Source organism: Protomyctophum bolini (genome assembly GCF_963924005.1).
Source record: "Protomyctophum bolini genome assembly, chromosome: 6".
NCBI lineage: Eukaryota > Metazoa > Chordata > Actinopteri > Myctophiformes > Myctophidae > Protomyctophum > Protomyctophum bolini.
Window position 1 is genome coordinate 48,075,592 of NC_137867.1, and position 23,822 is coordinate 48,099,413.

The 23,822-nt window shown below is 43.6% G+C and overlaps 1 protein-coding gene across 1 annotated transcript in view; it reads right to left on the minus strand.

Moving 5' to 3' along the window:
* Window positions 1-518: 518 nt before the first annotated feature.
* Window positions 519-23,822, minus strand: part of gnsb (glucosamine (N-acetyl)-6-sulfatase (Sanfilippo disease IIID), b) — a 30,767-nt gene continuing 7,463 nt past the window's right edge. The window contains exons 4-15 of the mRNA XM_080765906.1: window positions 22,337-22,396; window positions 20,199-20,402; window positions 18,364-18,429; window positions 17,850-17,948; window positions 14,234-14,401; window positions 13,277-13,359; window positions 10,059-10,177; window positions 8,962-9,065; window positions 5,950-6,051; window positions 4,984-5,094; window positions 4,390-4,497; window positions 519-2,021 (exon numbers count right to left, since the gene is read on the minus strand). Of these exons, the coding sequence (XP_080622032.1) occupies window positions 1,869-2,021; window positions 4,390-4,497; window positions 4,984-5,094; window positions 5,950-6,051; window positions 8,962-9,065; window positions 10,059-10,177; window positions 13,277-13,359; window positions 14,234-14,401; window positions 17,850-17,948; window positions 18,364-18,429; window positions 20,199-20,402; window positions 22,337-22,396 (1,377 nt within the window). The 3' untranslated portion in view covers window positions 519-1,868. The remainder of the gene's footprint in view (window positions 2,022-4,389; window positions 4,498-4,983; window positions 5,095-5,949; window positions 6,052-8,961; window positions 9,066-10,058; window positions 10,178-13,276; window positions 13,360-14,233; window positions 14,402-17,849; window positions 17,949-18,363; window positions 18,430-20,198; window positions 20,403-22,336; window positions 22,397-23,822) is intronic.

The window sequence follows — 23,822 nt, forward strand, 5'->3', positions numbered from 1 at the left end:
CTCTATGAACTAACTGTATGATGGAGTTAGCCTTTTCTTTGGTCATGAACTAACTCTATGAACTAACTGTATGATGGGGTTATGAACTAACTGTATATCATACAGTCAGTTAGTTATTTGGTCATGAACTAACTCTATGATGGGGTTAGCTTTTCTCCACCACAACACCAGCACAAAAGTGCAACATTATATCTCCATTAAAGGGACACTTCACCCTTTAAAAAAAAAAAAAAAAAAAAAAACCACATGTTAATGAAGTTTAGAACACTTTCCTGGGGGTCTTTATGTGTGTAATATGTGGTTTTAGATATTTTAGATTTGAGCAGTGAGGCCACAGTGTCTGATGTCATGGACACTGGGCTCACTTCCTTCCTGGACTACAATTCCCATAATGCTCCTCCTTGTTGATACTTGTCTTACTGAGACAACATGTAGTCCAGGAAGTAAAGTGAGCCCAGTGTCGATGACATCAGAGACACTGGGCTCACTGCTAAAATCTAAAATATCTAAAACCACAAATTACACACATAAAGACCCCCCAGGAAAGTGTTCTAAATCTTCTAAACGTCATTAACATTTTTTTTTCTCCCAAAAAGGGTGAAGTTTCCCTTTAAGGCCTACAGCATATGGATAGGCTTAGACAGCAGACGGAAATACTCCATAACTCACTTTATGAATATTAGGCCAGGAAGTTTACGTATATCCTTTAGAAAATATCCAATTCTATGCCTCATTATACGACGCTAGGGGTATATATTATATAGCCTGGCTTAAACTTTTGCCGAAAACAGCGCGGCTCGATCGTAGATGGGCTGTTTTCAGAACTAGACAAACGGCGAATCATCGTGAATCATCATAGCTTGAGCTACTGTATATGAGCTATGAGATCTGCTATTGTTCAATAGCTAAAGTATAACAATGCTTCGAACACCAAAAAGGGGTTTCCCGTTCAGAATGGGTTAATCGATGCCCGTCTGAAAGTACCTTTTAATGGGTTAACTTTAACTGTAAAGTTGTAGCTTTGCGTTGTTATTTCTATTTGGAGGTGTCGCTCTGCAGCTGTGGCCCACACAGGACTGGGTTGGTTATTTGTGACCAGATTTGACTGAGAAGACTGCCATCGCGCAAATTACAGCTTTTCACCAGAATGAGTTAATAGCACAGGCAGACTCGTCACATACTAAGAGCATGTCTGAAATAAGTGTCAGAGCTGAAATCGTAAATGTAAATATGAAATAAATGCCCAAACATGTAGCTATAGGTGTAATGTTAGAGACCACAGAAGTGAACCTTTCAAGCCTGTTTTCTCAACTCGCTGTTTCTCTGCAAGACATTATACTCTATAAGCCAATATCTCCAAAACTGATGGGTCAAACTGAACAACCAATATGTCAATTTGAAGCTATGATTCCCTGCTTTCATATGACATGAAAAAACGAAAATTAAAAAAGAAAATCCAATGGCAGTCCCTCAGTCAAATTTAGTCACATTTGGTGGTGTCTCTACAGCTGTGGCCCACACAGACAGGACTGGGTTGGTGGTTATTTGGTGGTGTCTCTACAGCTGTGGCCCACACAGACAGGACTGGGTTGGTGGTTATTTGGAGGTGTCTCTACAGCTGTGGCCCACACAGACAGGACTGGGTTGGTGGTTATTTGGTGGTGTCTCTACAGCTGTGGCCCACACAGACAGGACTGGGTTGGTGGTTATTTGGTGGTGTCTCTACAGCTGTGGCCCACACAGACAGGTCTGGGTTGGTGGTTATTTGGTGGTGTCTCTACAGCTGTGGCCCACACAGACAGGACTGGGTTGGTGGTTATTTGGTGGTGTCTCTACAGCTGTGGCCCACACAGACAGGTCTGGGTTGGTTATTTGGTGGTGTCTCTACAGCTCTGGCCCACACAGGACTGCAGCTTGATGAGCCGTTGGTTGTTGGCCTGGAGGAGTGCCGGGTCCACCTTCTTCACGATGTTCTCCAGCTGGTGAGGGTCCGACGTCAGGTTGTACACCTCCACAAACGACTGCATGGATTGGGGAGACCACCGTGAGCGAGGACAAAAGAGAAAAAAACACAGCAGAGATGGATGTTTTTGAGTGGTGCAACCACTCCTACAACCAGCAATGTTCGTGTACTTGTTGTACCTGTTTGTGTACCTGTGTGAGCACGAGTGGTCGTGCGCATGCGTGAAATTGGAACGAGAGAAGTATGTGACATGGCTGCCACCTGCTGGACGCAAATCCAACTTCTGACTGTCTAGGTTCGCTAAAGAAGGAAAGGCCGAGCCAAAATAATAATGAAAAAATTGTTCTCAGCGACGCGGATTGATATCCATAATAAAGCTAATCTGACGGAGCAGAGAGAGAGAGAGAGAGAGAGAGAGAGAGAGAGAGAGAGAGAGGAGGGGGGGAGAGAGGGGAGTTGCACCACTCGGTTCACACAGGTGTGATTTTTATTTTAAGAGACAGTTGCACTGAGGACAAGACAAGGAAGCAGAGCTTGGAGGTAAAGTCCGCCACACAGACTGAGCTTTTTCCCCTCAGCCGCCAGGCTGCTAAATGACTCTGGTTTTCCCTCCCTCCCACCCACCCCTGCCCCCTAGAGGTGGGGTGTCACCGGACATGTTTTTGCATGTTCCATAAACTCTGCACTTTATATTTATACTTCCTGCACGGTGTTGTATTTGTGTTGTTGTTATTTTTGTTATAATTATGTGGAAAAAAGGAATAAGAAATGCACACACGCAATGTCAAAACTAATTCCTATGTGTTTTCTACACAATGGCAAATAAATTAAGGTATCTGGAATCTGAATCTGAGGTATAGCGGAGACTAAAATGATGAAGTTCTCTCTGGGAGGAAACGAGTACATCAGAGGGACAGACAGCGCATGTCAGATGTGTTGGCGATAAAGCCAGAGAGGCCAGACTGAGATGGTTTGGACACGTGCAGAGGAGTGAGAATATCGGTAGAACTAGGACGCTGAGGTTAGAACCACCAGGCAGGAGGCCTAGGAGGAGGAGGAAGTGAAACAGTAGTGAAAGAGGACATGAAGTTAGTTGGTGTGAGAGAAGACGAGGAGGCGGAGGACAGGGTGAGATGGAGGCAGACGATTGGCTGAGGAGACAAGAGGACAGGGTGAGATGGAGGCAGACGATTGGCTGAGGAGACAAGAGGACAGGGTGAGATGGAGGCAGACGATTGGCTGAGGAGACAAGAGGACAGGGTGAGATGGAGGCAGACGATTGGCTGAGGAGACAAGAGGACAGGGTGAGATGGAGGCAGACGATTGGCTGAGGAGACAAGAGGACAGGGTGAGATGGAGGCAGACGATTGGCTGAGGAGACAAGAGGACAGGGTGAGATGGAGGCAGACGATTGGCTGAGGAGACAAGAGGACAGGGTGAGATGGAGGCAGACGATTGGCTGAGGAGACAAGAGGACAGGGTGAGACGGAGGCAGACGGTTGGCTGAGGAGACAAGAGGACAGGGTGAGATGGAGGCAGACGATTGGCTGAGGAGACAAGAGGACAGGGTGAGATGGAGGCAGACGATTGGCTGAGGAGACAAGAGGACAGGGTGAGATGGAGGCAGACGATTGGCTGAGGAGACAAGAGGACAGGGTGAGATGGAGGCAGATGATTGGCTGAGGAGACAGAGGACACTGAACGGAAAAGCCAAAAGCAAAAGAAGATGATGAGTGTATATATATATATATATATATATACACAGTATATATACCACCGCTATGAGTATATATTAGGGCCGGGACTTTAACGCGTTAATCGAGATTAATTAACTACAGAAAAAATTATCACGATTAACTACAGATTAATTAATCGCACCTTTTTGTTTCCCCCATAATATAGTTGTTTTTATTTGTTTTCTCATGCCCAGCCATGTAAAGCACATTTGAGTATTCATATACACACTGAAGACACTTTATATAGGCACTTGCTGCCTATATAAATCACCTGCCTATATATCACTGTTGGGATAAAACGCATTTTTCTATGGAGTTGTGTGCACTGGAAATAATAAAAAGTCCCCCCAACTACAAAGCCTCTGATTAACCAGTAAGACGCGCAAACGCGGGAAGCGAACGCAGCTGAGACCCTGCAGATCATGTCTGTCTGTGTGTCTGTCCCGCTGTTACTGTATATGTGGACCTGGCCCCTTTTGTGCCCATATATGGAGCTGAGTGATTGCTGATGCAACACACTCCATATTTGGATAGCGGGACAGACACACAGACACACACACACAGACAGACAGACAGACAGACATGATCTGCTTGGTCTCATAGTAAGTGCTCACTGCGTTCGCAATTAGATTATTTTTCTTAATCGAGTCCCAGCTCTAGTATATACGTAGCTACCACCGCTATGCCTACCTCGCTGTCGGCGAACTCGCAGTACTGCAGGTTGTATTCCTCCAGGCTCCTGACGCAGGCGTAGGTGTTGTTGTACGCGTCCTCACACACGCAGTCAGGGAAACAATGCTGAGAGAGACGCAGGGAAGAACAATCATTGTGTTTACTTACTGTAACTACCCAGTGATTCACAACCTTTTACTGTAACTACCCAGTGATTCACAACCTTTTTTTTTTTTTAAAGGTCCCATTCACTAGTTACACGAGTTAATTGATGAAGACCTCGAAGTCTCGAACACGAGTTTTTGTTTTCATTGTTTAACCCATTCTGAAACGGGAACCCATTTTGGTGTTGGCATCATGTTATGCTTTAGCTATTGAAAAACAGCAGATCTACAAGCTCATAGCGCGCCACCGAGTGGCGCGCTACGAGCTTGTAGGTCTGCTATTTTTGAAAAATCGAAGAACGACTGACATTTTTTAGAAACTGATCTCAGGTCAGAATGGGTTAATCAGACCAGTGTGTGTGTGTCCAGTGGAAACCTCGTATGAATCTGATCTCAGGTCAGAATGGGTTAATTTGCCGTTTTTGATCACTTTTAATGGCTCACTCACCGCGAGGCCAGGGCCAAGTTTTGGGCAGGCAGGGTCCGGTGATGGGTGGCCCTCTCCGGTGTACTCCACCAGGAAGTAGGGGCGCGCGGTGCCATTGCGCAGGGAGGGTGCCTGGGGGTACAAACAGTGGTGAGGAATGGCTTATTACTGGGATGAAGAAAAACAACGCGACGATGAATAAACATGTATTTTAAGTTAGCAAAGGAATTGTGGACAAAATCATATCCAACGACAACAAAATATTCAAAAGTTTTGGGTCTGAGAGGCTAAATCTCATCAAATGGTGGTCTCCGTGCATGTGGCCCAAATGCCCAATAATTAATGGGCCTTGATACGGAAAGCGTTGAAAACCACTGGATTAGTCGACAAATTGCCATGACTATTAACCCATTTTGGTGTTATAGCATCATGTTAAGCTTTAGCTATTGAAAAAATACAGATCTACAAGCTCATAGCGAGCTTGTAGGTCTGCTATTTTTGAAAAATCGAAGAACGACTGACATTTTTAAGAATCTGATCTCGGGTCAGAATGGGTTAATCAGACCAGTGTGTGTGTCCAGTGGAAACCTCGTATGAATCTGATCTCAGGTCAGAATGGGTTATTATCATTAGCCTACAAAGTCTTTCTTTTTTCTCAGTTTTTGTTATTTTTATCCCACGATTTTGTAACCCATTTTTCACCCCTGTGTCAATCATCTAATGTGATCCTGGGCTCTACACACCCTCCACCAACCTAGTCCCCATATATGGGGGACAAGGGGAGACCAACCTAGTCCCCATATATGGGGGACAAGGGGAGAGCAACGGACTTGAACTCATGCTTCCTTCATGCCTGAGTGTCCATGAAGTTGCTCCTTTACACCTGACAGGGGGGAGTTTCCCTGGTTGGACGTCGTAGCGCGTGGAAGGAACACGTTATTCCAACCAGTTCACAGAGTCTTTCTTTAGCGGAGGAACATCTCTAACCATCTGAGGTAGGAAGGACTGTCCATCCATGGTGACGAGAGACAGGTTGAAACCAGAGATGTCCAGGATGGTGGGAGCCAGGTCAATGTTCAGCACTGGAGCCTGACAACAGGACAAAGGAATCAATACCAGGTCAATATTCAGCACCGGAGCCTGAAAACAGGACACAGGAATCAATACCAGATCAATATTCAGCACTGGAGCCTGAAACCAGGACAAAGGAATCAATATACCAGGTCAATATTCAGCACTGGAGCCTGAAAACAGGACACAGGAATCAATATACCAGGTCAATATTCAGCACCGGAGCCTGAAAACAGGACAAAGGAATCAATACCAGATCAATATTCAGCACTGGAGCCTGAAACCAGGACAAAGGAATCAATACCAGGTCAATATTCAGCACCGGAGCCTGAAACCAGGACAAAGGAATCAATACCAGGTCAATATTCAGCACCGGAGCCTGATACCAGGACAAAGGAATCAATACCAGATCAATATTCAGCACTGGAGCCTGATAACAGGACAAAGGAATCAATACCAGGTCAATATTCAGCACCGGAGCCTGAAACCAGGACAAAGGAATCAATACCAGGTCAATATTCAGCACTGGAGCCTGAAAACAGGACAAAGGAATCAATACCAGGTCAATATTCAGCACTGGAGCCTGATAACAGGACAAAGGAATCAATACCAGATCAATATTCAGCACTGGAGCCTGATACCAGGACAAAGGAATCAATACCAGATCAATATTCAGCACTGGAGCCTGATAACAGGACAAAGGAATCAATACCAGATCAATATTCAGCACTGGAGCCTGATAACAGGACAAAGGAATCAATACCAGGTCAATATTCAGCACCGGAGCCTGAAACCAGGACAAAGGAATCAATACCAGGTCAATATTCAGCACTGGAGCCTGAAAACAGGACAAAGGAATCAATACCAGGTCAATATTCAGCACTGGAGCCTGAAACCAGGACAAAGGAATCAATACCAGATCAATATTCAGCACTGGAGCCTGAAACCAGGACAAAGGAATCAATACCAGATCAATATTCAGCACTGGAGCCTGAAACCAGGACAAAGGAATCAATACCAGATCAATATTCAGCACTGGAGCCTGATAACAGGACAAAGGAATCAATACCAGGTCAATATTCAGCACTGGAGCCTGAAAACAGGACAAAGGAATCAATACCAGATCAATATTCAGCACTGGAGCCTGAAAACAGGACAAAGGAATCAATATACCAGGTCAATATTCAGCACTGGAGCCTGAAAACAGGACAAAGGAATCAATACCAGATCAATATTCAGCACTGGAGCCTGAAAACAGGACAAAGGAATCAATATACCAGGTCAATATTCAGCACTGGAGCCTGAAAACAGGACAAAGGAATCAATACCAGGTCAATATTCAGCACCGGAGCCTGAAAACAGGACAAAGGAATCAATACCAGGTCAATATTCAGCACTGGAGCCTGATAACAGGACAAAGGAATCAATACCAGGTCAATATTCAGCACTGGAGCCTGAAACCAGGACAAAGGAATCAATACCAGGTCAATATTCAGCACTGGAGCCTGATAACAGGACAAAGGAATCAATATACCAGATCAATGTTCAGCACTGGAGCCTGATAACAGGACAAAGGAATCAATACCAGGTCAATATTCAGCACCGGAGCCTGATACCAGGACAAAGGAATCAATATACCAGGTCAATATTCAGCACTGGAGCCTGATAACAGGACAAAGGAATCAATACCAGGTCAATATTCAGCACCGGAGCCTGATAACAGGACAAGGGAATCAATATACCAGGTCAATATTCAGCACCGGAGCCTGATAACAGGACAAAGGAATCAATACCAGGTCAATATTCAGCACTGGAGCCTGATACCAGGACAAAGGAATCAATACCAGGTCAATATTCAGCACTGGAGCCTGAAACCAGGACACATTAAAAAACAATAGAATACAATGATTGATATTATTGGTTAATAAATCTGTTAATAAATTCTGGACAGGAACCCGTTTCGGTGTTTTAACTAAGCATTATGTTATGCTTTAGCTATTGAAAAAAAGCAGATCTACGAGCTCAGCTACGAGCTTGTAGGTCTGCTATTTTTGAAAAATCGTGAAAATGTTGCACAAATCTCTGAATATAATATTCTCTTCTCTCAGAAGACTTTTGATTTATTTATTTTTCGACCTGACACCAGATTCTACAAATGTTTTCTAAAACCTGGACAGTTTTCTGAAAAACGTATGTTTATGTGTCGGCTGTGCTCAACCTCATGTCAAGGACCCCCAGAATTATCTGTATTTGGCCGCCGAAAATATGTTCGAAGCAAATATTTGAGTTAAAAACGTTCGCTCTGAAAGAATATATATATTCAAAGATTTGCGCCACATTTTCAAGATTTTTCAAAAATAGCAGACCTACAAGCTCGATCTGCTATTTTCCACACGGTGGGTGGATTCCAAACCACACCCAGATGGTTCTCACCTGCAGTGTCTGCTGTGGTTTGATGGTTCTCACCTGCAGTGTCTGCTGTGGTTTGATGGTTCTCACCTGCAGTGTCTGCTGTGGTTTGATGGTTCTCACCTGCAGTGTCTGCTGTGGTTTGATGGTTCTCACCTGCAGTGTCTGCTGTGGTTTGATGGTTCTCACCTGCAGTGTCTGCTGTGGTTTGATGGTTCTCACCTGCAGTGTCTGCTGTGGTTTGATGGTTCTCACCTGCAGTGTCTGCTGTGGTTTGATGGTTCTCACCTGCAGTGTCTGCTGTGGTTTGATGGTTCTCACCTGCAGTGTCTGCTGTGGTTTGATGGTTCTCACCTGCAGTGTCTGCTGTGGTTTGATGGTTCTCACCTGCAGTGTCTGCTGTGGTTTGATGGTTCTCACCTGCAGTGTCTGCTGTGGTTTGATGGTTCTCACCTGCAGTGTCTGCTGTGGTTTGATGGTTCTCACCTGCAGTGTCTGCTGTGGTTTGATGGTTCTCACCTGCAGTGTCTGCTGTGGTTTGATGCCCGGGCCTCGGACCATGAGGGGGATTCTGATGTCAAAGTCGTACAGCTGCCTCTTGTCAATGGGCAGAGAAAACTGACCTGAAAACACAAAACAGCACCCGCTATTAATAAAGGCCTATATGAACTATAACGTGGCTGTCGGGCAGAAACGTCTCCATATCTCCATATTTTCATTTAAGGTTTTTTTTTGTAAATGAAGGGTCTTGAAGTGGCATTCGTTTCCAAAAAAATATATTCCAAAATGTCTACTAGCCACATTCACCAGTTTGAAGCACGTTTGAGATGACACGTAATGCACAGGTGGGGCACAATGTCTGTGTATCACCACAGGCAGAAACTGGACCAGAGTACTCACAGACAGACTCCACGAGGCAGCGCTGATGATGATGATGATAATGGAGTTTAGTGAAGAATATTGCAGTACAGGAAATGCACACAAAAACGAAATATAAAAGTATAGTCCTTTGCTTGCAAACAAACACAGATTGTCTTTTGTTATCTTGATACAGGTTCCAAATAACAAGAGGGGACATCAAAGAACACCCGGAAATTACGGTCAAAACGGTTGTGTTCCACGCGTAAACCTAGCATCTGAATTCACTCTTTTCCGACATGTTGCATAACCACACCAATTAACCTCCTCAGCTGTGCATCACCAAACATTAAAGTAAACTTTAGGGGGCGCTCTTTACCAACTGCAAAAACAGTTATATCTAAGCATGGAAAGCTGATCACAAATATTAAACATAATAAAGGCAATAATGAAATACAAGCAAAATATGAATTACACATTGTAACCACTTTGGTTCTTACAGGTCTACTTCAGTGGTTCTCAACCAGTGGTCCCCTAGCGTCTAACATTTGCCACCTCACCCAATGTGAATGTGTGGGTTGCCAGTTGCCCGACCGATATCCCCCCACTTAAAACAGAAACCGGTGCAGATTGTTTGGAGGGCTTAAGTGGCGCCCCTAAGAGGTGGCGCTCGAAGAGGCCGCTTCGTCGGCCTGTACTAAGGGCCGAGCCTGTGTGTGTGCGTGTGTGTGTGTGCGTGTGTGTGTGCGTGCGTAGACCTGTGTGGTAGCCGTTGTCTGAAGTGTAGATGATGTAGGTGTTGTCTAGTTCCTTCAGTTCGTCCAGCTTTTGGACCAGAGCAGCAACCATGTCGTCAACAGAGAGGAGAGTCTGCCATCTGAGAAACACAAACATGTCTTTAAACAGAGAGGAGAGTCTGCCATCTGAGAAACACAAACATGTCTTTAAACAGAGAGGAGAGTCTGCCATCTGAGAAACACAAACATGTCGTTAAACAGAGAGGAGAGTCTGCCATCTGAGAAACACAAACATGTCTTTAAACAGAGAGGAGAGTCTGCCATCTGAGAAACACAAACATGTCTTTAAACAGAGAGGAGAGTCTGCCATCTGAGAAACACAAACATGTCTTTAAACAGAGAGGAGAGTCTGCCATCTGAGAAACACAAACATGTCGTTAAACAGAGAGGAGAGTCTGCCATCTGAGAAACACAAACATGTCGTTAAACAGAGAGGAGAGTCTGCCATCTGAGAAACACAAACATGTCTTTAAACAGAGAGGAGAGTCTGCCATCTGAGAAACACAAACATGTCTTTAAACAGAGAGGAGAGTCTGCCATCTGAGAAACACAAACATGTCTTTAAACAGAGAGGAGAGTCTGCCATCTGAGAAACACAGACATGTCTTTAAACAGAGAGGAGAGTCTGCCATCTGAGAAACACAAACATGTCTTTAAACAGAGAGGAGAGTCTGCCATCTGAGAAACACAAACATGTCTTTAAACAGAGAGGAGAGTCTGCCATCTGAGAAACACAAACATGTCTTTAAACAGAGAGGAGAGTCTGCCATCTGAGAAACACAAACATGTCTTTAAACAGAGAGGAGAGTCTGCCATCTGAGAAACACAAACATGTCTTTAAACAGAGAGGAGAGTCTGCCATCTGAGAAACACAAACATGTCGTTAAACAGAGAGGAGAGTCTGCCATCTGAGAAACACAAACATGTCGTTAAACAGAGAGGAGAGTCTGCCATCTGAGAAACACAAACATGTCTTTAAACAGAGAGGAGAGTCTGCCATCTGAGAAACACAAACATGTCTTTAAACAGAGAGGAGAGTCTGCCATCTGAGAAACACAAACATGTCTTTAAACAGAGAGGAGAGTCTGCCATCTGAGAAACACAAACATGTCGTTAAACAGAGAGGAGAGTCTGTCATCTGAGAAACACAGACATGTCTTTAAACAGAGAGGAGAGTCTGCCATCTGAGAAACACAAACATGTCTTTAAACAGAGAGGAGAGTCTGCCATCTGAGAAACACAAACATGTCGTTAAACAGAGAGGAGAGTCTGCCATCTGAGAAACACAAACATGTCGTTAAACAGAGAGGAGAGTCTGCCATCTGAGAAACACAACCAAGTCATCAAGATGAGAGGGCTCATCTTGCAATCGTTTCATATAAGCGTTGTGGTCCAAAAATAAACAAGCTGTCTCTGCGTCAGGGAGGTGTCTCTGTATCGTTTGTGACAGTCAGTCACTCATATTTGATACAGTCTGCTTCTAGTGAAAATGTAACTAATTCAGCAGCAGTAACATTAGCGTTTTCTCTCAGTCAGTTGATTCGTCATATCCATATGAGTGAAGCGGCCGGGGTGACATGTTTATTTTTCAAACACAGTTCTTATATGAGGCGATCTAAAATCCTCCTATGGGGATTACAATGCAAATAAAAAGTACATGAACCTGTGGATTTGCGCCTTCTACCGATATTGACGTCAGACTTCGGTGCTCTATTGAAAACAGATCTACATTATAATGAATGCATCTGCAGTGGTTGGAGATGACCTCTGGAGAAATGTAGACTCTTGTGTCAGATACGGCAGTGTTTCTCAAACTGTTACATTGTTGACTTTGGTTGAACAACTTTTGATTTAGTTTAGTCATAGTCATTTGAATACATTTCTATTTAGTTTTAGTCTAGTTTTAGTCAACTAAATATAACATTTTAGCCGACTAAATCTACAGTTGATTATGTCGATAAAAACCTATTTTGGTGTGCCTTGATGGCGTCGTATTTGATGATTGATTTACACTAGATTGAATTGTAATTGTAATTGTAATTGATGATTGATTTACACTAGATTGAATTGTAATTGTAATTGTAATTGATGATTGATTTACACTAGATTGAATTGTAATTGTAATTGTAATTGATGATTGATTTACACTAGATTGAATTGTAATTGTAATTGTAATTGATGATTGATTTACACTAGATTGAATTGTAATTGTAATTGTAATTGATGATTGATTTACACTAGATTGCATGCTGAAAATAGCAGATCACAGATGCGTCGCAGCTTGTAGATAAAAAATCTACTATTTTCTGTTATTTTCAAAGCACAACCAAACCAAATCTTTTAGTTAATTAAAGGACAACTTTAGTTTTCTTTTTCAAACAAGGTTCATGTTTTAAGGTCGTTATTAGAGAAAGTAAAAGATGAGTGTTATTTTTTTTCATTTGCCGCTTCTAGTAGTCTAGTCTAGTAGGACTATAGTAAATAATAAAAGAATAAATCGCCATAACATTTCGTAAAAAAAAAAAAACATATTTAGCCCCATGCTCGAATGTGTCTCCTAGGAGGGCTGTGGGCAGTTCAGAAAGCGTCTTCCAGTGACATCATCGATGGGGAATACAAGATAATAGAAACTGCAGGCTTTCTAGTCCTGAAAAGTTGCAATGCGAAAATGGAAGCCATATCGTTCTCACGATAATGAAAATCTAAAACATTTTCCTGTTATTTAAACGTCCTATAATAAATATGGTATGGTATGGTACCTCCTCCTGTTATTTAAACGTCCTATATGAATAAAGATGGTATGGTATGGTACATCTTCCTAATAATAATGAATTGCATTTTTATGGCGCTTTTCTATGCACTACGTGCCTACTCAAAGCGCTTACAATGGTTCATTAATTCATACATTGGGAGGTGAAGCGGCGAACAGTCGACGCCAGCGTCCTCTGGTGAGTCTGGTGAGCCTGCTGAGTGTCAAGCAGGGAGGCACTGGGTCCCATTTTTACAGTCTTTGGTATGACCCGGCCGGGGATCGAACCCCGACCTCCCAGTCTCAGGGCGGACACTCTAACCACAAGGCCACTGAGCTGGTGTTATTTAAACGTCCTATATGAATAAACATGGTATGGTACCTCTTCCTGTTATTTAAACGTCCTATATGAATAAAGATGGTATGGTACCTCTTCCTGTAAGCGTCGTCCAGGAAGTCCACAGAGCTGCTGGGCATGGGGTTGAGGGGCTGACGCAGCAACCAGTGCTTGTCCTGAAACACACACATAGTACACAACATGTACACATCATGTACACAACATGTACACAACAATGTACCATGATGCTGGAAACACGCACAGTATACGTACACAACATGTGTACAGCATGCAATTAACCCATTCTGGGCGGGAACCCCTTTTATGGTGTTATGGCATCATGTTATAATTTAGCTATTGAAAAATAGCAGACCTACAAGCTCGTATAGCGCGCCACCGAGTGGCGCGCTATACGAGCTTGTAGGTCTGCTATTTTTGAAAAATCGAAGAACGACTGACATGGAAACATGGCTTTTTCAGAAAACTGTCATTATCAAACAGACATTTTTTAGAATCTGATCTCAGGTCAGAATGGGTTAAGTGTAATAATCTAATTTTATATTCTATTATTCAAAAAGACTATGACTAAAACTACATCAGAATCAGCGCTGCGTGCGTGTTGTAACGTGTAGCGTGTGGTTCTGTCTTACTGTCCCCGGCTGATAGAAAGTGCGTGTGGTTCTGTCTTACTGTCCCCGGCTAATAGAAAGTGCGTGTGGTTCTGTCTTACTGTCCCCGGCTGATAGAAAGTGCGTGTGGTTCTGTCTTACTGTCCCCGGCTGATAGAAAGTGCGTGTGGTTCTGTCTTACTGTCCCCGGCTGATAGAAAGTGCGTGTGGTTCTGTCTTACTGTCCCCGGCTGATAGAAAGTGCGTGTGGTTCTGTCTTACTGTCCCCGGCTGATAGAAAGTGAGTGGGGTTCTGTCTTACTGTCCCCGGCTGATAGAAAGTGCGTGTGGTTCTGTCTTACTGTCCCCGGCTGATAGAAAGTGCGTGTGGTTCTGTCTTACTGTCCCCGGCTGATAGAAAGTGCGTGGGGTTCTGTCTCACCGTCCCCGGCTTGTCGAAGCTGCCGTCTCGCGGCGCCTTGACGTCGCTGAAGTTCTTCTGGTACTGCGGGGCGGCGGTCCACGGGGCGTGGGGCGCGGGGGGCGACAGCATCACGAAGAACGGGTGCTGTGGACTCCTGTCGTCCAGGAAGTGGAGGGACCGGTTCAGCTGCAACCGCAACACAGGTTCAAGGAAAACGGGTTAGAGTTGAACCCTGACAACTTTGTGAAAAACCTCGTCGACATTGACACAGAAACATGATAATACAGATAATTTTTGGGGTCCTTGACATGAAATATTGAGAACCACTGACTCAGTGGTTCTCAATATTTCATGTCAAGGACCCCAAACATTATCTGTATTTGGTCGACGACCCCCATCTGAAAATATGTTGTTCCAGAGATAGATTACAGTATAGATTGGGGTCCCAATCTCCCCGTGTCCCCTAGGGTGGGTACCCTCACAAAAAACATGCAGTAATCCTGGTGTCTAAACTGCCTCCCCCTGGCCAGCCGGGGCACCTGATGGAGGGGAAAGGAACTGGTTGGAATAACGTGTTCCTTCCACGCGCTATACGTCCAACCAGGGAAACTCCCCCCTGTCAGGTGTAAAGGAGCAACTTGGACACTCAGGCATGAAGGAAGCATGAGTTCAAGTCCGTTGCTCTCCCCTTGTCCCCCATATATGGGGACTAGGTTGGTCTCCCCTTGTCCCCCATATATGGGGACTAGGTTGGTGGAGGGTGTGTAGAGCCCAGGATCACATTAGATGATTGACACAGGGGTGAAAAATGGGTTACAAAATCGTGGGATAAAAAAATATATTAAAAAAGATTGGGGTCCCAGAGATAAAAAACTAAATTGTTATCCAATAGGTTACGTTCCGTTTGCCTAATGTAATGTATATCAACCCATGGTCCTTGAAATAAATAAATACAAAAGGTTGAGAATGACAGACAGGGAAGTGAAAGCAGAACCAGCTCCACACAGACAGACAATAGACAACTTGGTTGAATATTATGAGACTTTTGTTACACCGTGGATCCCAACGCGTCGCGTGAGCTTGTAGATCAGCTATTTTCAGCAAGTGTAAAAAAGAAAAAGTAATTAAGACGGCACCAAGGCCAAAATACATTTTACAAAATACATTTTCATCGACTAAATCAACTGTAGATTTTGTCGACTAAAACTAGACTAACACTAAAACATTCCAGGTGATTAAAATGTGACTAAAACTGAATTAAAACGATTCAAAAGACAACACTGGTGTACAGGAGGAGACGATAAGGACAAGAACAGCTGAACCCTGAACAGCAGTGTTGTTTTCCTCGACTAAAACTAAGACGAAAAATGTTCGTCGACTACCTTTTCCACTGAAGAAAACTAAATTAAAACTATGCTATGGTGACTAAAACTAAGACTAAATATACTGACAATTTCGTCAACAAATAAAAACTAGACTAAAATGTTAGGAAGGGACTAGTGGACAAGAGATCCAGTACAAGTCATTTTACACTTGGTTGCATGCTGAAAATAGCAGATCTACAAGATCGGCTATTTTCAGCAAGTGTAAAATAAGTCATTATGACGGCAACAAGGCCCGCAAAAATACATTTTAGTCGACTAAATCACCTGTAGATTTAGTAGACTAAAATCTTATGACATTTAGTCGACTACAACTAGACTAAACACTAATACATTCCAGGTGACTAAAATGTGACCAAGACTTAAGTGAAAACTATTCAGGAGACTATAATGACTAAAACTAAAACAGAAATTTGCTGCCAAAAACAACACTGCTGAACAGAAACATGTGAAACATGTGCGTGACTTTTTATTCTGCCTCTAAAAAGCTGGCTGAGCAGAAAATACAGTCACATGATATCCAACATATATGTAACATGTACTCTGATGACATCATGACACGCAGGGGACAAGAAGAGAGAGACAGTCAGTCAGACAAGTCACCGCATGTCTTCCACAACACAGTATTACTCTATACTAAACCCAAGCGTTTAGGTTATAAACTGTTTCAAACACATAATTTGTAACACTTTTTAAACGTGTCACAGTGTTTAGATTATAAACAGAAGAACATGTTTAATCGCCTGTAACACTTTTTAAACACATAAACGTGTTTAGTTTTTACAATCAAAGTCAGTCATATATGTAGGTGTTTAGAATTTGAACACTAGGTGTTCTCGTGCAGGTGTTTGAGTGAACTCGTGTTCTACTGTATTGTATGAATATTAATAAACACTTGGCATTTTATTATTACACACATGGTGTTTAGGTTTAAACGTGTCACATGTTCCAGGGATTTACAGTGTAGCGATACTGTACATATCCTGTAAGAATGTCTGTGATCATTTTGTTAAAGTGTTTCTTGGTGTGTTTAATTGTTTTACCGGTACCTTAGATCACTGGTTCCCAAACCTTCTCATGTCAAGGACCCCCAAATTGACACTAATTAGCCCGCGGACCCCCCATTTGAAGAGATATGCCATGCAGGGACCCCCCCCCCCCCCCCCCCATAAGAGAAGATTTGTACGGCTCCAGCAGTGATTCTCAACCCGTTTAATTTCAAGGACTCCCCAGTTTGACATGCATTAGTCTACGGACGGACCCCCCATTTAATGGCATTTATATCTCTGCAGGACCCCCGATTTATATTGTAAAATCAATGTTAATTTAACTCTGAGAGTGTACAAATGTACACATGTGTACACTCTCAGAGTTACAGACCCATAAGGGTCCATTTGGTTCCAAATTATCATTTAGCTGGGGGGGTCCCCCCTTGGAACTCCCTCAAGGACCCCTTGGGGGTCCCCGGACCCCACTTTGGGAACCACTGCCTTAGATCATGTGTACAGTATATAATATATCGTGTTTCTGTAACTGCGTCTATAAAAGAACATTGTGTTGATCATTAACTTTCTAAACCTTTAAAAAACTGAAAGTACAAAGCCATTACAAACAGACAGGGGGGGGGGGGGGGGGGTGAAATGGTGTAAAACGTGTGATAATGTGACACGAAAACTGATGACAGTGACTTTACAAAAGAGCTTCCTTCTACAGGAAAGACGTCTGAATCAGCTGGTCTGGTCTGTCCGCAAAAATGGAGGAAAATAGGCCAATAAAAGAGGCAAATTACCACACCTAACGCACGCACGCACGCTGCGTGTTGTGAACGTATAGCTTTTGCTGAAATTATACCACACTCTGTTAACATATTATATATATATATTCTTTCAGAGCGAATGTTTTTAACGCAAATCTTCCCTGGAACTACAGATTTTCAGATGGGGGGGTCTGCAGCCAAATACAGATAATGCTGGGGGTCCTGACATGGAAAAGGTTGAGCACCGTCCACTGACTTAGAAACACAGGGCTTTCAGAAAACCGTAGCAGCCTTTAAAGGTCTAAATGGGTTAATTTAACGTATGGGTTCCTTTGGTTTCCTAACTATCAAATCATTTCCCTGGGGACCCCCCCCCCCCCTGGGGACCCCCCCTGGAATCCCCACAAAGACCCCTGCGGGTGTTCGGAAACCCACATTGATAAGATAAGACAATATGAAAGCAGTATAATTTAAAAAAAAAAAAAGTTTTACTTACTATGAGGTCTGTGAGGTAGTCTTTTTCATAAATGTCCCCATGCGGCTCTTCTTTGCCGTTGACTGAAAGAGTGTAGTTGTAGTACTGGGAGTTCCCCACCTGTAACCAGAAAATGTGGAATATATATTTTTTCGTTTTTAACTCAAATCTTTGCTTCTGGGAGGTCAAATTTCGGTGAAAATAATCTGGAGTATATCATGCATCTCTATTAGAAAGACTTGTATAATGTGTTCTATTCATATGGAAATTTGCTTTGGATACTGACAGGTGGTCTACATTATTCTTGTCCTTGTGGGGCTCAAGGTTAATGTCTTGAAGATGAACTGTGTGCCCAAGTTAAATTATTTACTTCAGTCCCTCCCTATCAATATCACTAGGGGCGTGTATGGGTCCTTCTTAAAATACTATTTCCATAATATGTGTGTATGTGTACAGCATGTGTACATAGTAACCATCTACGTGCGTGCGTGCGTGCGTGCGTGCGTGCGTGCGTGCGTGCGTGCGTGCGTCTCACCAAGGCGTGCCACTGGTCCCAGCCCGGTGGAACTTGCTCAACACCTCCTGCCTCTTTCTTGCCATACTGACGGACAAAAACAACTGGTTAGTGACATTCAATCATTTCAACAAACATTATCATAGCACGTTTTTCCTAAAGCCTTTTATTTCAACATGAAGCAAGATCACCGGACTTCCCAGTCACTGTCCGACACGGGGCAGAGGAGCGCCCTTGTAGCCGAAAGGTTGTTGGTTCGATTCCCCGGACGGGGGGGACGGGGGGGGAGTGCCCTTGAGCAAGGCACTGAACCCCCAACTGCTCCCCCTGGAGCTGCTTAGTGGCCGACAGTATCAGACTGTGGTTGTACTGCTCAGCTCCCAGGTTTTAATGTGTGTGTGTCTGTCTGTGTGTGTGTGTGTGTGTGTGTGTGTGTGTGTGTGTGTGTGTGTGTGTGTGTGTGTGTGTGTGTGTGTGTGTGTGTGTGTGTGTGTGTGTGTGTGTGTGTGTGTGTGTGTGTGAGAGCGTGTGTGTGTGTGTGTGTGTGTTTCTAAGTGCAGGGCGTTGCTGAAAATGAGCACATGTGCTCAGCTACTTCCCTGGGTAAATAAAGGATGATATATACATTTCTGATGTACATTTCTGACCATTGAATGTTTCTGGAAGACGCTTCTAAAACTTGTATTCTGTTGCTAGTTTGATCACTTCAAATAGGCCCAGGTTATCATTTTAAAATAACTAATGACCGAAAATAGCCGATCTACAAGCTCACAACACATCACAGTTGTGGGCTTGTAGATCGGCTATTCTCGGCAAGTGATCACGACGGCATCAAGGAAGTTATACATGCACAAATGTGTAGCCTGGGCACCATTTCATTTCGGTATACCATCCGGGCTGGAGCCGGATGATATGCTTACATTATGTTGTAGGCAATGGTTTGCCTACAACAAACATGGAAGCTGTTTGTTTCTTCCTGTTTGATTAAAAGCAATAAAAGCTCTCGTAAGCGAGAGCTTTTATTGAGAGGGAAAAGGAAGTTGTCGCCGCCTGTTCATCCTGTCTGGCGACTACAAAACAATACTACAACATGACGTAACCATGTCATCCGCTCCCCACAGGATCATACGGACTTTTGAAACAGAGACCAGGCTTTCCTCCGAGGTGGTGGAAAGCCTGGTGAGGCCAGGTTAACAAATGTGTGCATGTACAACTTCCTGGTCTCACTCTCAACTGCGCATGTTTCTTTCCTTCCAGGGAGCAACATGGCGTCCACCGTGCGGTCTTCTGCTTCTCATTTCTCTTTAGATATAGTCCTCGGTTCCTACTTCCTACCTATATTCATCCTCCCTTCAGCCGTACCACTCTCAACCAGTTCTCCATAAAAGTCAGAGGTTCTTTACTCTGGAATTCACACATACTTATTGCCAACTCCGCATCTTCACTCTGTAACTTTAAACATAGATTGAGGGCCAGCCCTCTTGAAGCAACCCTCTCCACTTGATTCTAACGTAATGTAGCCTTATTGTTATTGTATTGTATGTGACATACTCATACTCACACACACACACACACACACACACACACACACACACACACACACACACACACACACACACACCTCACAAGTGTAAATAATGTATTTTTTGTGTTATTTTCCATACCTATGTTTGATTACTTTGTCTTACTATTTGTATATTATCTTTGGTGAGAACCACATATAAGCCCTCCCTGGGTTTCTTTTCTCACCTGCACACACACTTCTCTTTTATTGATTTTATTTTATTGTTACCTTTTTTTTGTACTGTTTTTATTAGCGAAATAAACTAAACTAAACTAAACTAAACTAAAACTACCTGGTTGAGATACTTCCCGGCGAAGAAGGTCTGGTATTTCTGCTTGCTGAGGTAGACGGGGAAGGCGGCGGTCTCTGGGCCTTTCTGCCACGGGACGCTGGAGCAGTTCCCCGACAGGGAGTTGTTCCTCACGGCGTGGTTGTGAGGGTACTGGCCCGTCAGGACGCTGCTGCGGCTGGGACAGCACAGCGGCGTGGACGTGAACTGTGGAGAGGACGAGAGAGAGAGAGGAGTTGACAACGTAACCCCTTTTGGTGTTTTAAGCATTATGTTTCCACATCGATAAGAACACGTACAGTCGTACACGCCATTTTGGAAAGAACTTGGGGTCCCTTTCCTAGTACCTCCGCACCGATGACATTAATTTGAACCCAAACTACGCCAGCATTTATTGATGTGATAACTGTGATATAATTCACGCCAGCAGTTTCCCCTGTTCAGCTCTTATTTTGAAAAAGCCTACATTTCGGTGTTGATCTTATGTTAGGAAGTTGGACGATCACGTCCCGTTTATCAGACGGAGCTAACCGAGTCTAGTAGAACTATTGGAAAAATAGCAGATCTACAAGCTCATAGCGCGGCACCGAGTGCCGCGCTATGAGCTTGTAGATCTGCTATTTTTGAAAAATTGTGAAAATGTGGCGCAAACCTTGGAATATTCTTTCAGAGCGACCGATGTTAACTCAAATCTTGGCTTATCATTTAAAATGGGGGTCCCCTGGCTTATCATTTAAAATGGGGGTCCCCTGGCTTATCATTTAAAATGGGGGTCCCCTGGCTTATCATTTAAAATGGGGGTCCCCTGGCTTATCATTTAAAATGGGGGTCCCCTGGCTTATTATTTAAAATGGGGGTCCCCTGGCTTATTATTTAAAATGGGGGTCCCCTGGCTTATCATTTAAAATGGGGGTCCCCTGGCTTATCATTTAAAATGGAGGTCCCTGGTTTATCATTTAAAATGGGGGTCCCTGGCTTATCATTTAAAATGGGGGTCCCTGGCTTATCATTTAAAATGGGGGTCCCCTGGCTTATCATTTAAAATGGGGGTCCCCTGGCTTATCATTTAAAATGGGGGTCCCCTGGCTTATCATTTAAAATGGGGGTCCCCTGGCTTATCATTTAAAATGGGGGTCCCCTGGCTTATCATTTAAAATGGGGGTCCCCTGGCTTATCATTTAAAATGGGGGTCCCCTGGCTTATCATTTAAAATGGGGGTCCCCTGGTTTATCATTTAAAATGGGGGTCCGTGGGGCCAATAAGTGTCAATGTGAGGGTCTTTGACATGAAAAGGTTTGAGAAGCACTGTTTCTACGGCATCTATAAAGTCCCCTGGCTTATCATTTAAAATGGGGGTCCCCTGGCTTATCATTTAAAATGGGGGTCCCCTGGCTTATCATTTAAAATGGGGGTCCCCTGGCTTATCATTTAAAATGGGGGTCCCCTGGCTTATCATTTAAAATGGGGGTCCCCTGGTTTATCATTTAAAATGGGGGTCCGTGGGGCCAATAAGTGTCAATGTGAGGGTCTTTGACATGAAAAGGTTTGAGAAGCACTGTTTCTACGGCATCTATAAAGTTACTTGACATTTATCATTGTCGAGTTGATTCTGTCGACAAAAACTATGACAAAAAATGTTCGCCAACTGGTACCTTTTTTCACTGGAGAAAACTAAATGGAAACTAAGCTATGATGACTAAAACTAAGACTAAATGTATTGACAATTCCGTCAACAAATAAAAACTACAGACTAAAATGTTAGGAAGGGACTATAGTGGACAAGAGATCCAGTATAAGTCATTTTAGACTTGGTTGCATTCTGAAAATAGCCGATCTACAAGCTCACAACGCATCGCAGTGCGACACCTTGTGAGCTTGTAGATCGGCTATTTTCAGCAAGCATAAAATCAGTCATTATGACGGCATCAAGGCCCCCCAAAATACATTTTAGTCGACTATATCACCTGTAGATTTAGTCGACTAAAATCTTATGATCTTTAGTCGACTAAAACTAGACATTAAAACATTCCAGGTGACTAAAATCTGACTAAAACTAAATGAAGTTTCATTCCAAAGAAAATAATGACTGAAACTAAAATAGAAATGTGCTGCCAATAAAACAACAGCATCGATCTACTCACAGCGTTGGCGAACGTCACCCCAGCGTCACCGATCAGAGCCTTGGTCATCTTCATAGGAGTCTGAAGAATGACAGACAGACAGACAGACAGACAGACAGACAGGTTTAGATTTTGTGTGTCCTTGACATGAAAGGTAGAAATAAGGGTTAAGGGTATCAGTATCGAAAAAGGAAAACAATTACATCGGTACTTCATCTCTAAGTGTGATGACAGTGGCACATTGTGTTGTTCTCCTCTCCTGTGTTATGCAAGATGCAGCACCCCCCCCCCCCTTCACACACACACACACACAACCTGGCTTTCTCTTTCATTCTCTCTTCACAGACGGAACAACAACTGCACACACAGACACACCACACGCCACAGAACTTCAGAAGCACTTGGAGGAAGTGAAAGGCCTACAGTGTGTCTTGAGGAGTCAGCCTGACTGACTGTCTTAAGAATTCCACACTAAAAGGCTTTCTTACCTTTCTTTGTAGTTGTTACGTCCCCACCAAAGAGGTCCAGGTGTTATTTTGTGCAAAAGCTCCTTATTGGCTATTTCCCCTACCATAAGCCCTAAATGAATTGCATTGAATTGAATGGGAATTGAATGGGGCTATGGGGTGTTGTGCTAATTCACTTATTTCCATCGCTCAAAATTATATATTTTTATATATTTATATATCCTCTCTTCATAATGTAAATAATATCCCAAGCGGCACACTTTACTACTTCTTTAGATGGAAATAAGCAAATTAGCACAACACCCCATAGCCCCATTCAATTCCCATTCAATTCAATACAATTCATTTAGGGCTTATGGTAGGGAAATAGCCAAAAAGGAGTCTTTGCACAAAATAACACCTGGACCTCTTTGGTGGGGACGTAACCACTACAAAGAAAGGTAAGAAAGCCTTCTAGCATGGAATTCTCCTTTAAGCCCCACAACACACACCGGGTGCGCAGCGACGCGCCACAGGGCCTGGAAAATAGAACGGTGGCATATCGGAGCGTCAGGCGAGGCGGGAACGTGAACGCGCGTCGGACGCCGCCGGTGTGCGATAGATAAGGTTCATTGAAAATAACGGAGGCGGCTGATTTGACGCGCTGTGTTCGCAGACGGTGTGTGTGTGTGTGTGGGGCTTTACTCAGAGCAGAGGGTGGAGTGAGTGAACCACGTTGGTTGAGTGGAGGTACTATACAAGACAAGTACCACCTCAGACATTCCTTTTCTTTTGTTTCAGGTGAGACTAATGAACCAAATGGACCCTTAATATGGGTCCTTTTTGGAGAACCACTGGTCCATTCTATCCCACGGTTACCCATACTCCATTCTAAAGCTTATCCAACCTTCCGTTAAACTCAGGTTATACAGTATAGGCTACTGATGGAGCAGACACACAAAGACATGATTATATTAATTATATGTGGGCACATTTCCTAATAATGATGATGAGTCAATCAGGCAAGCTGGAACACTTTACCCTTCTTGAGATTCCGTCTC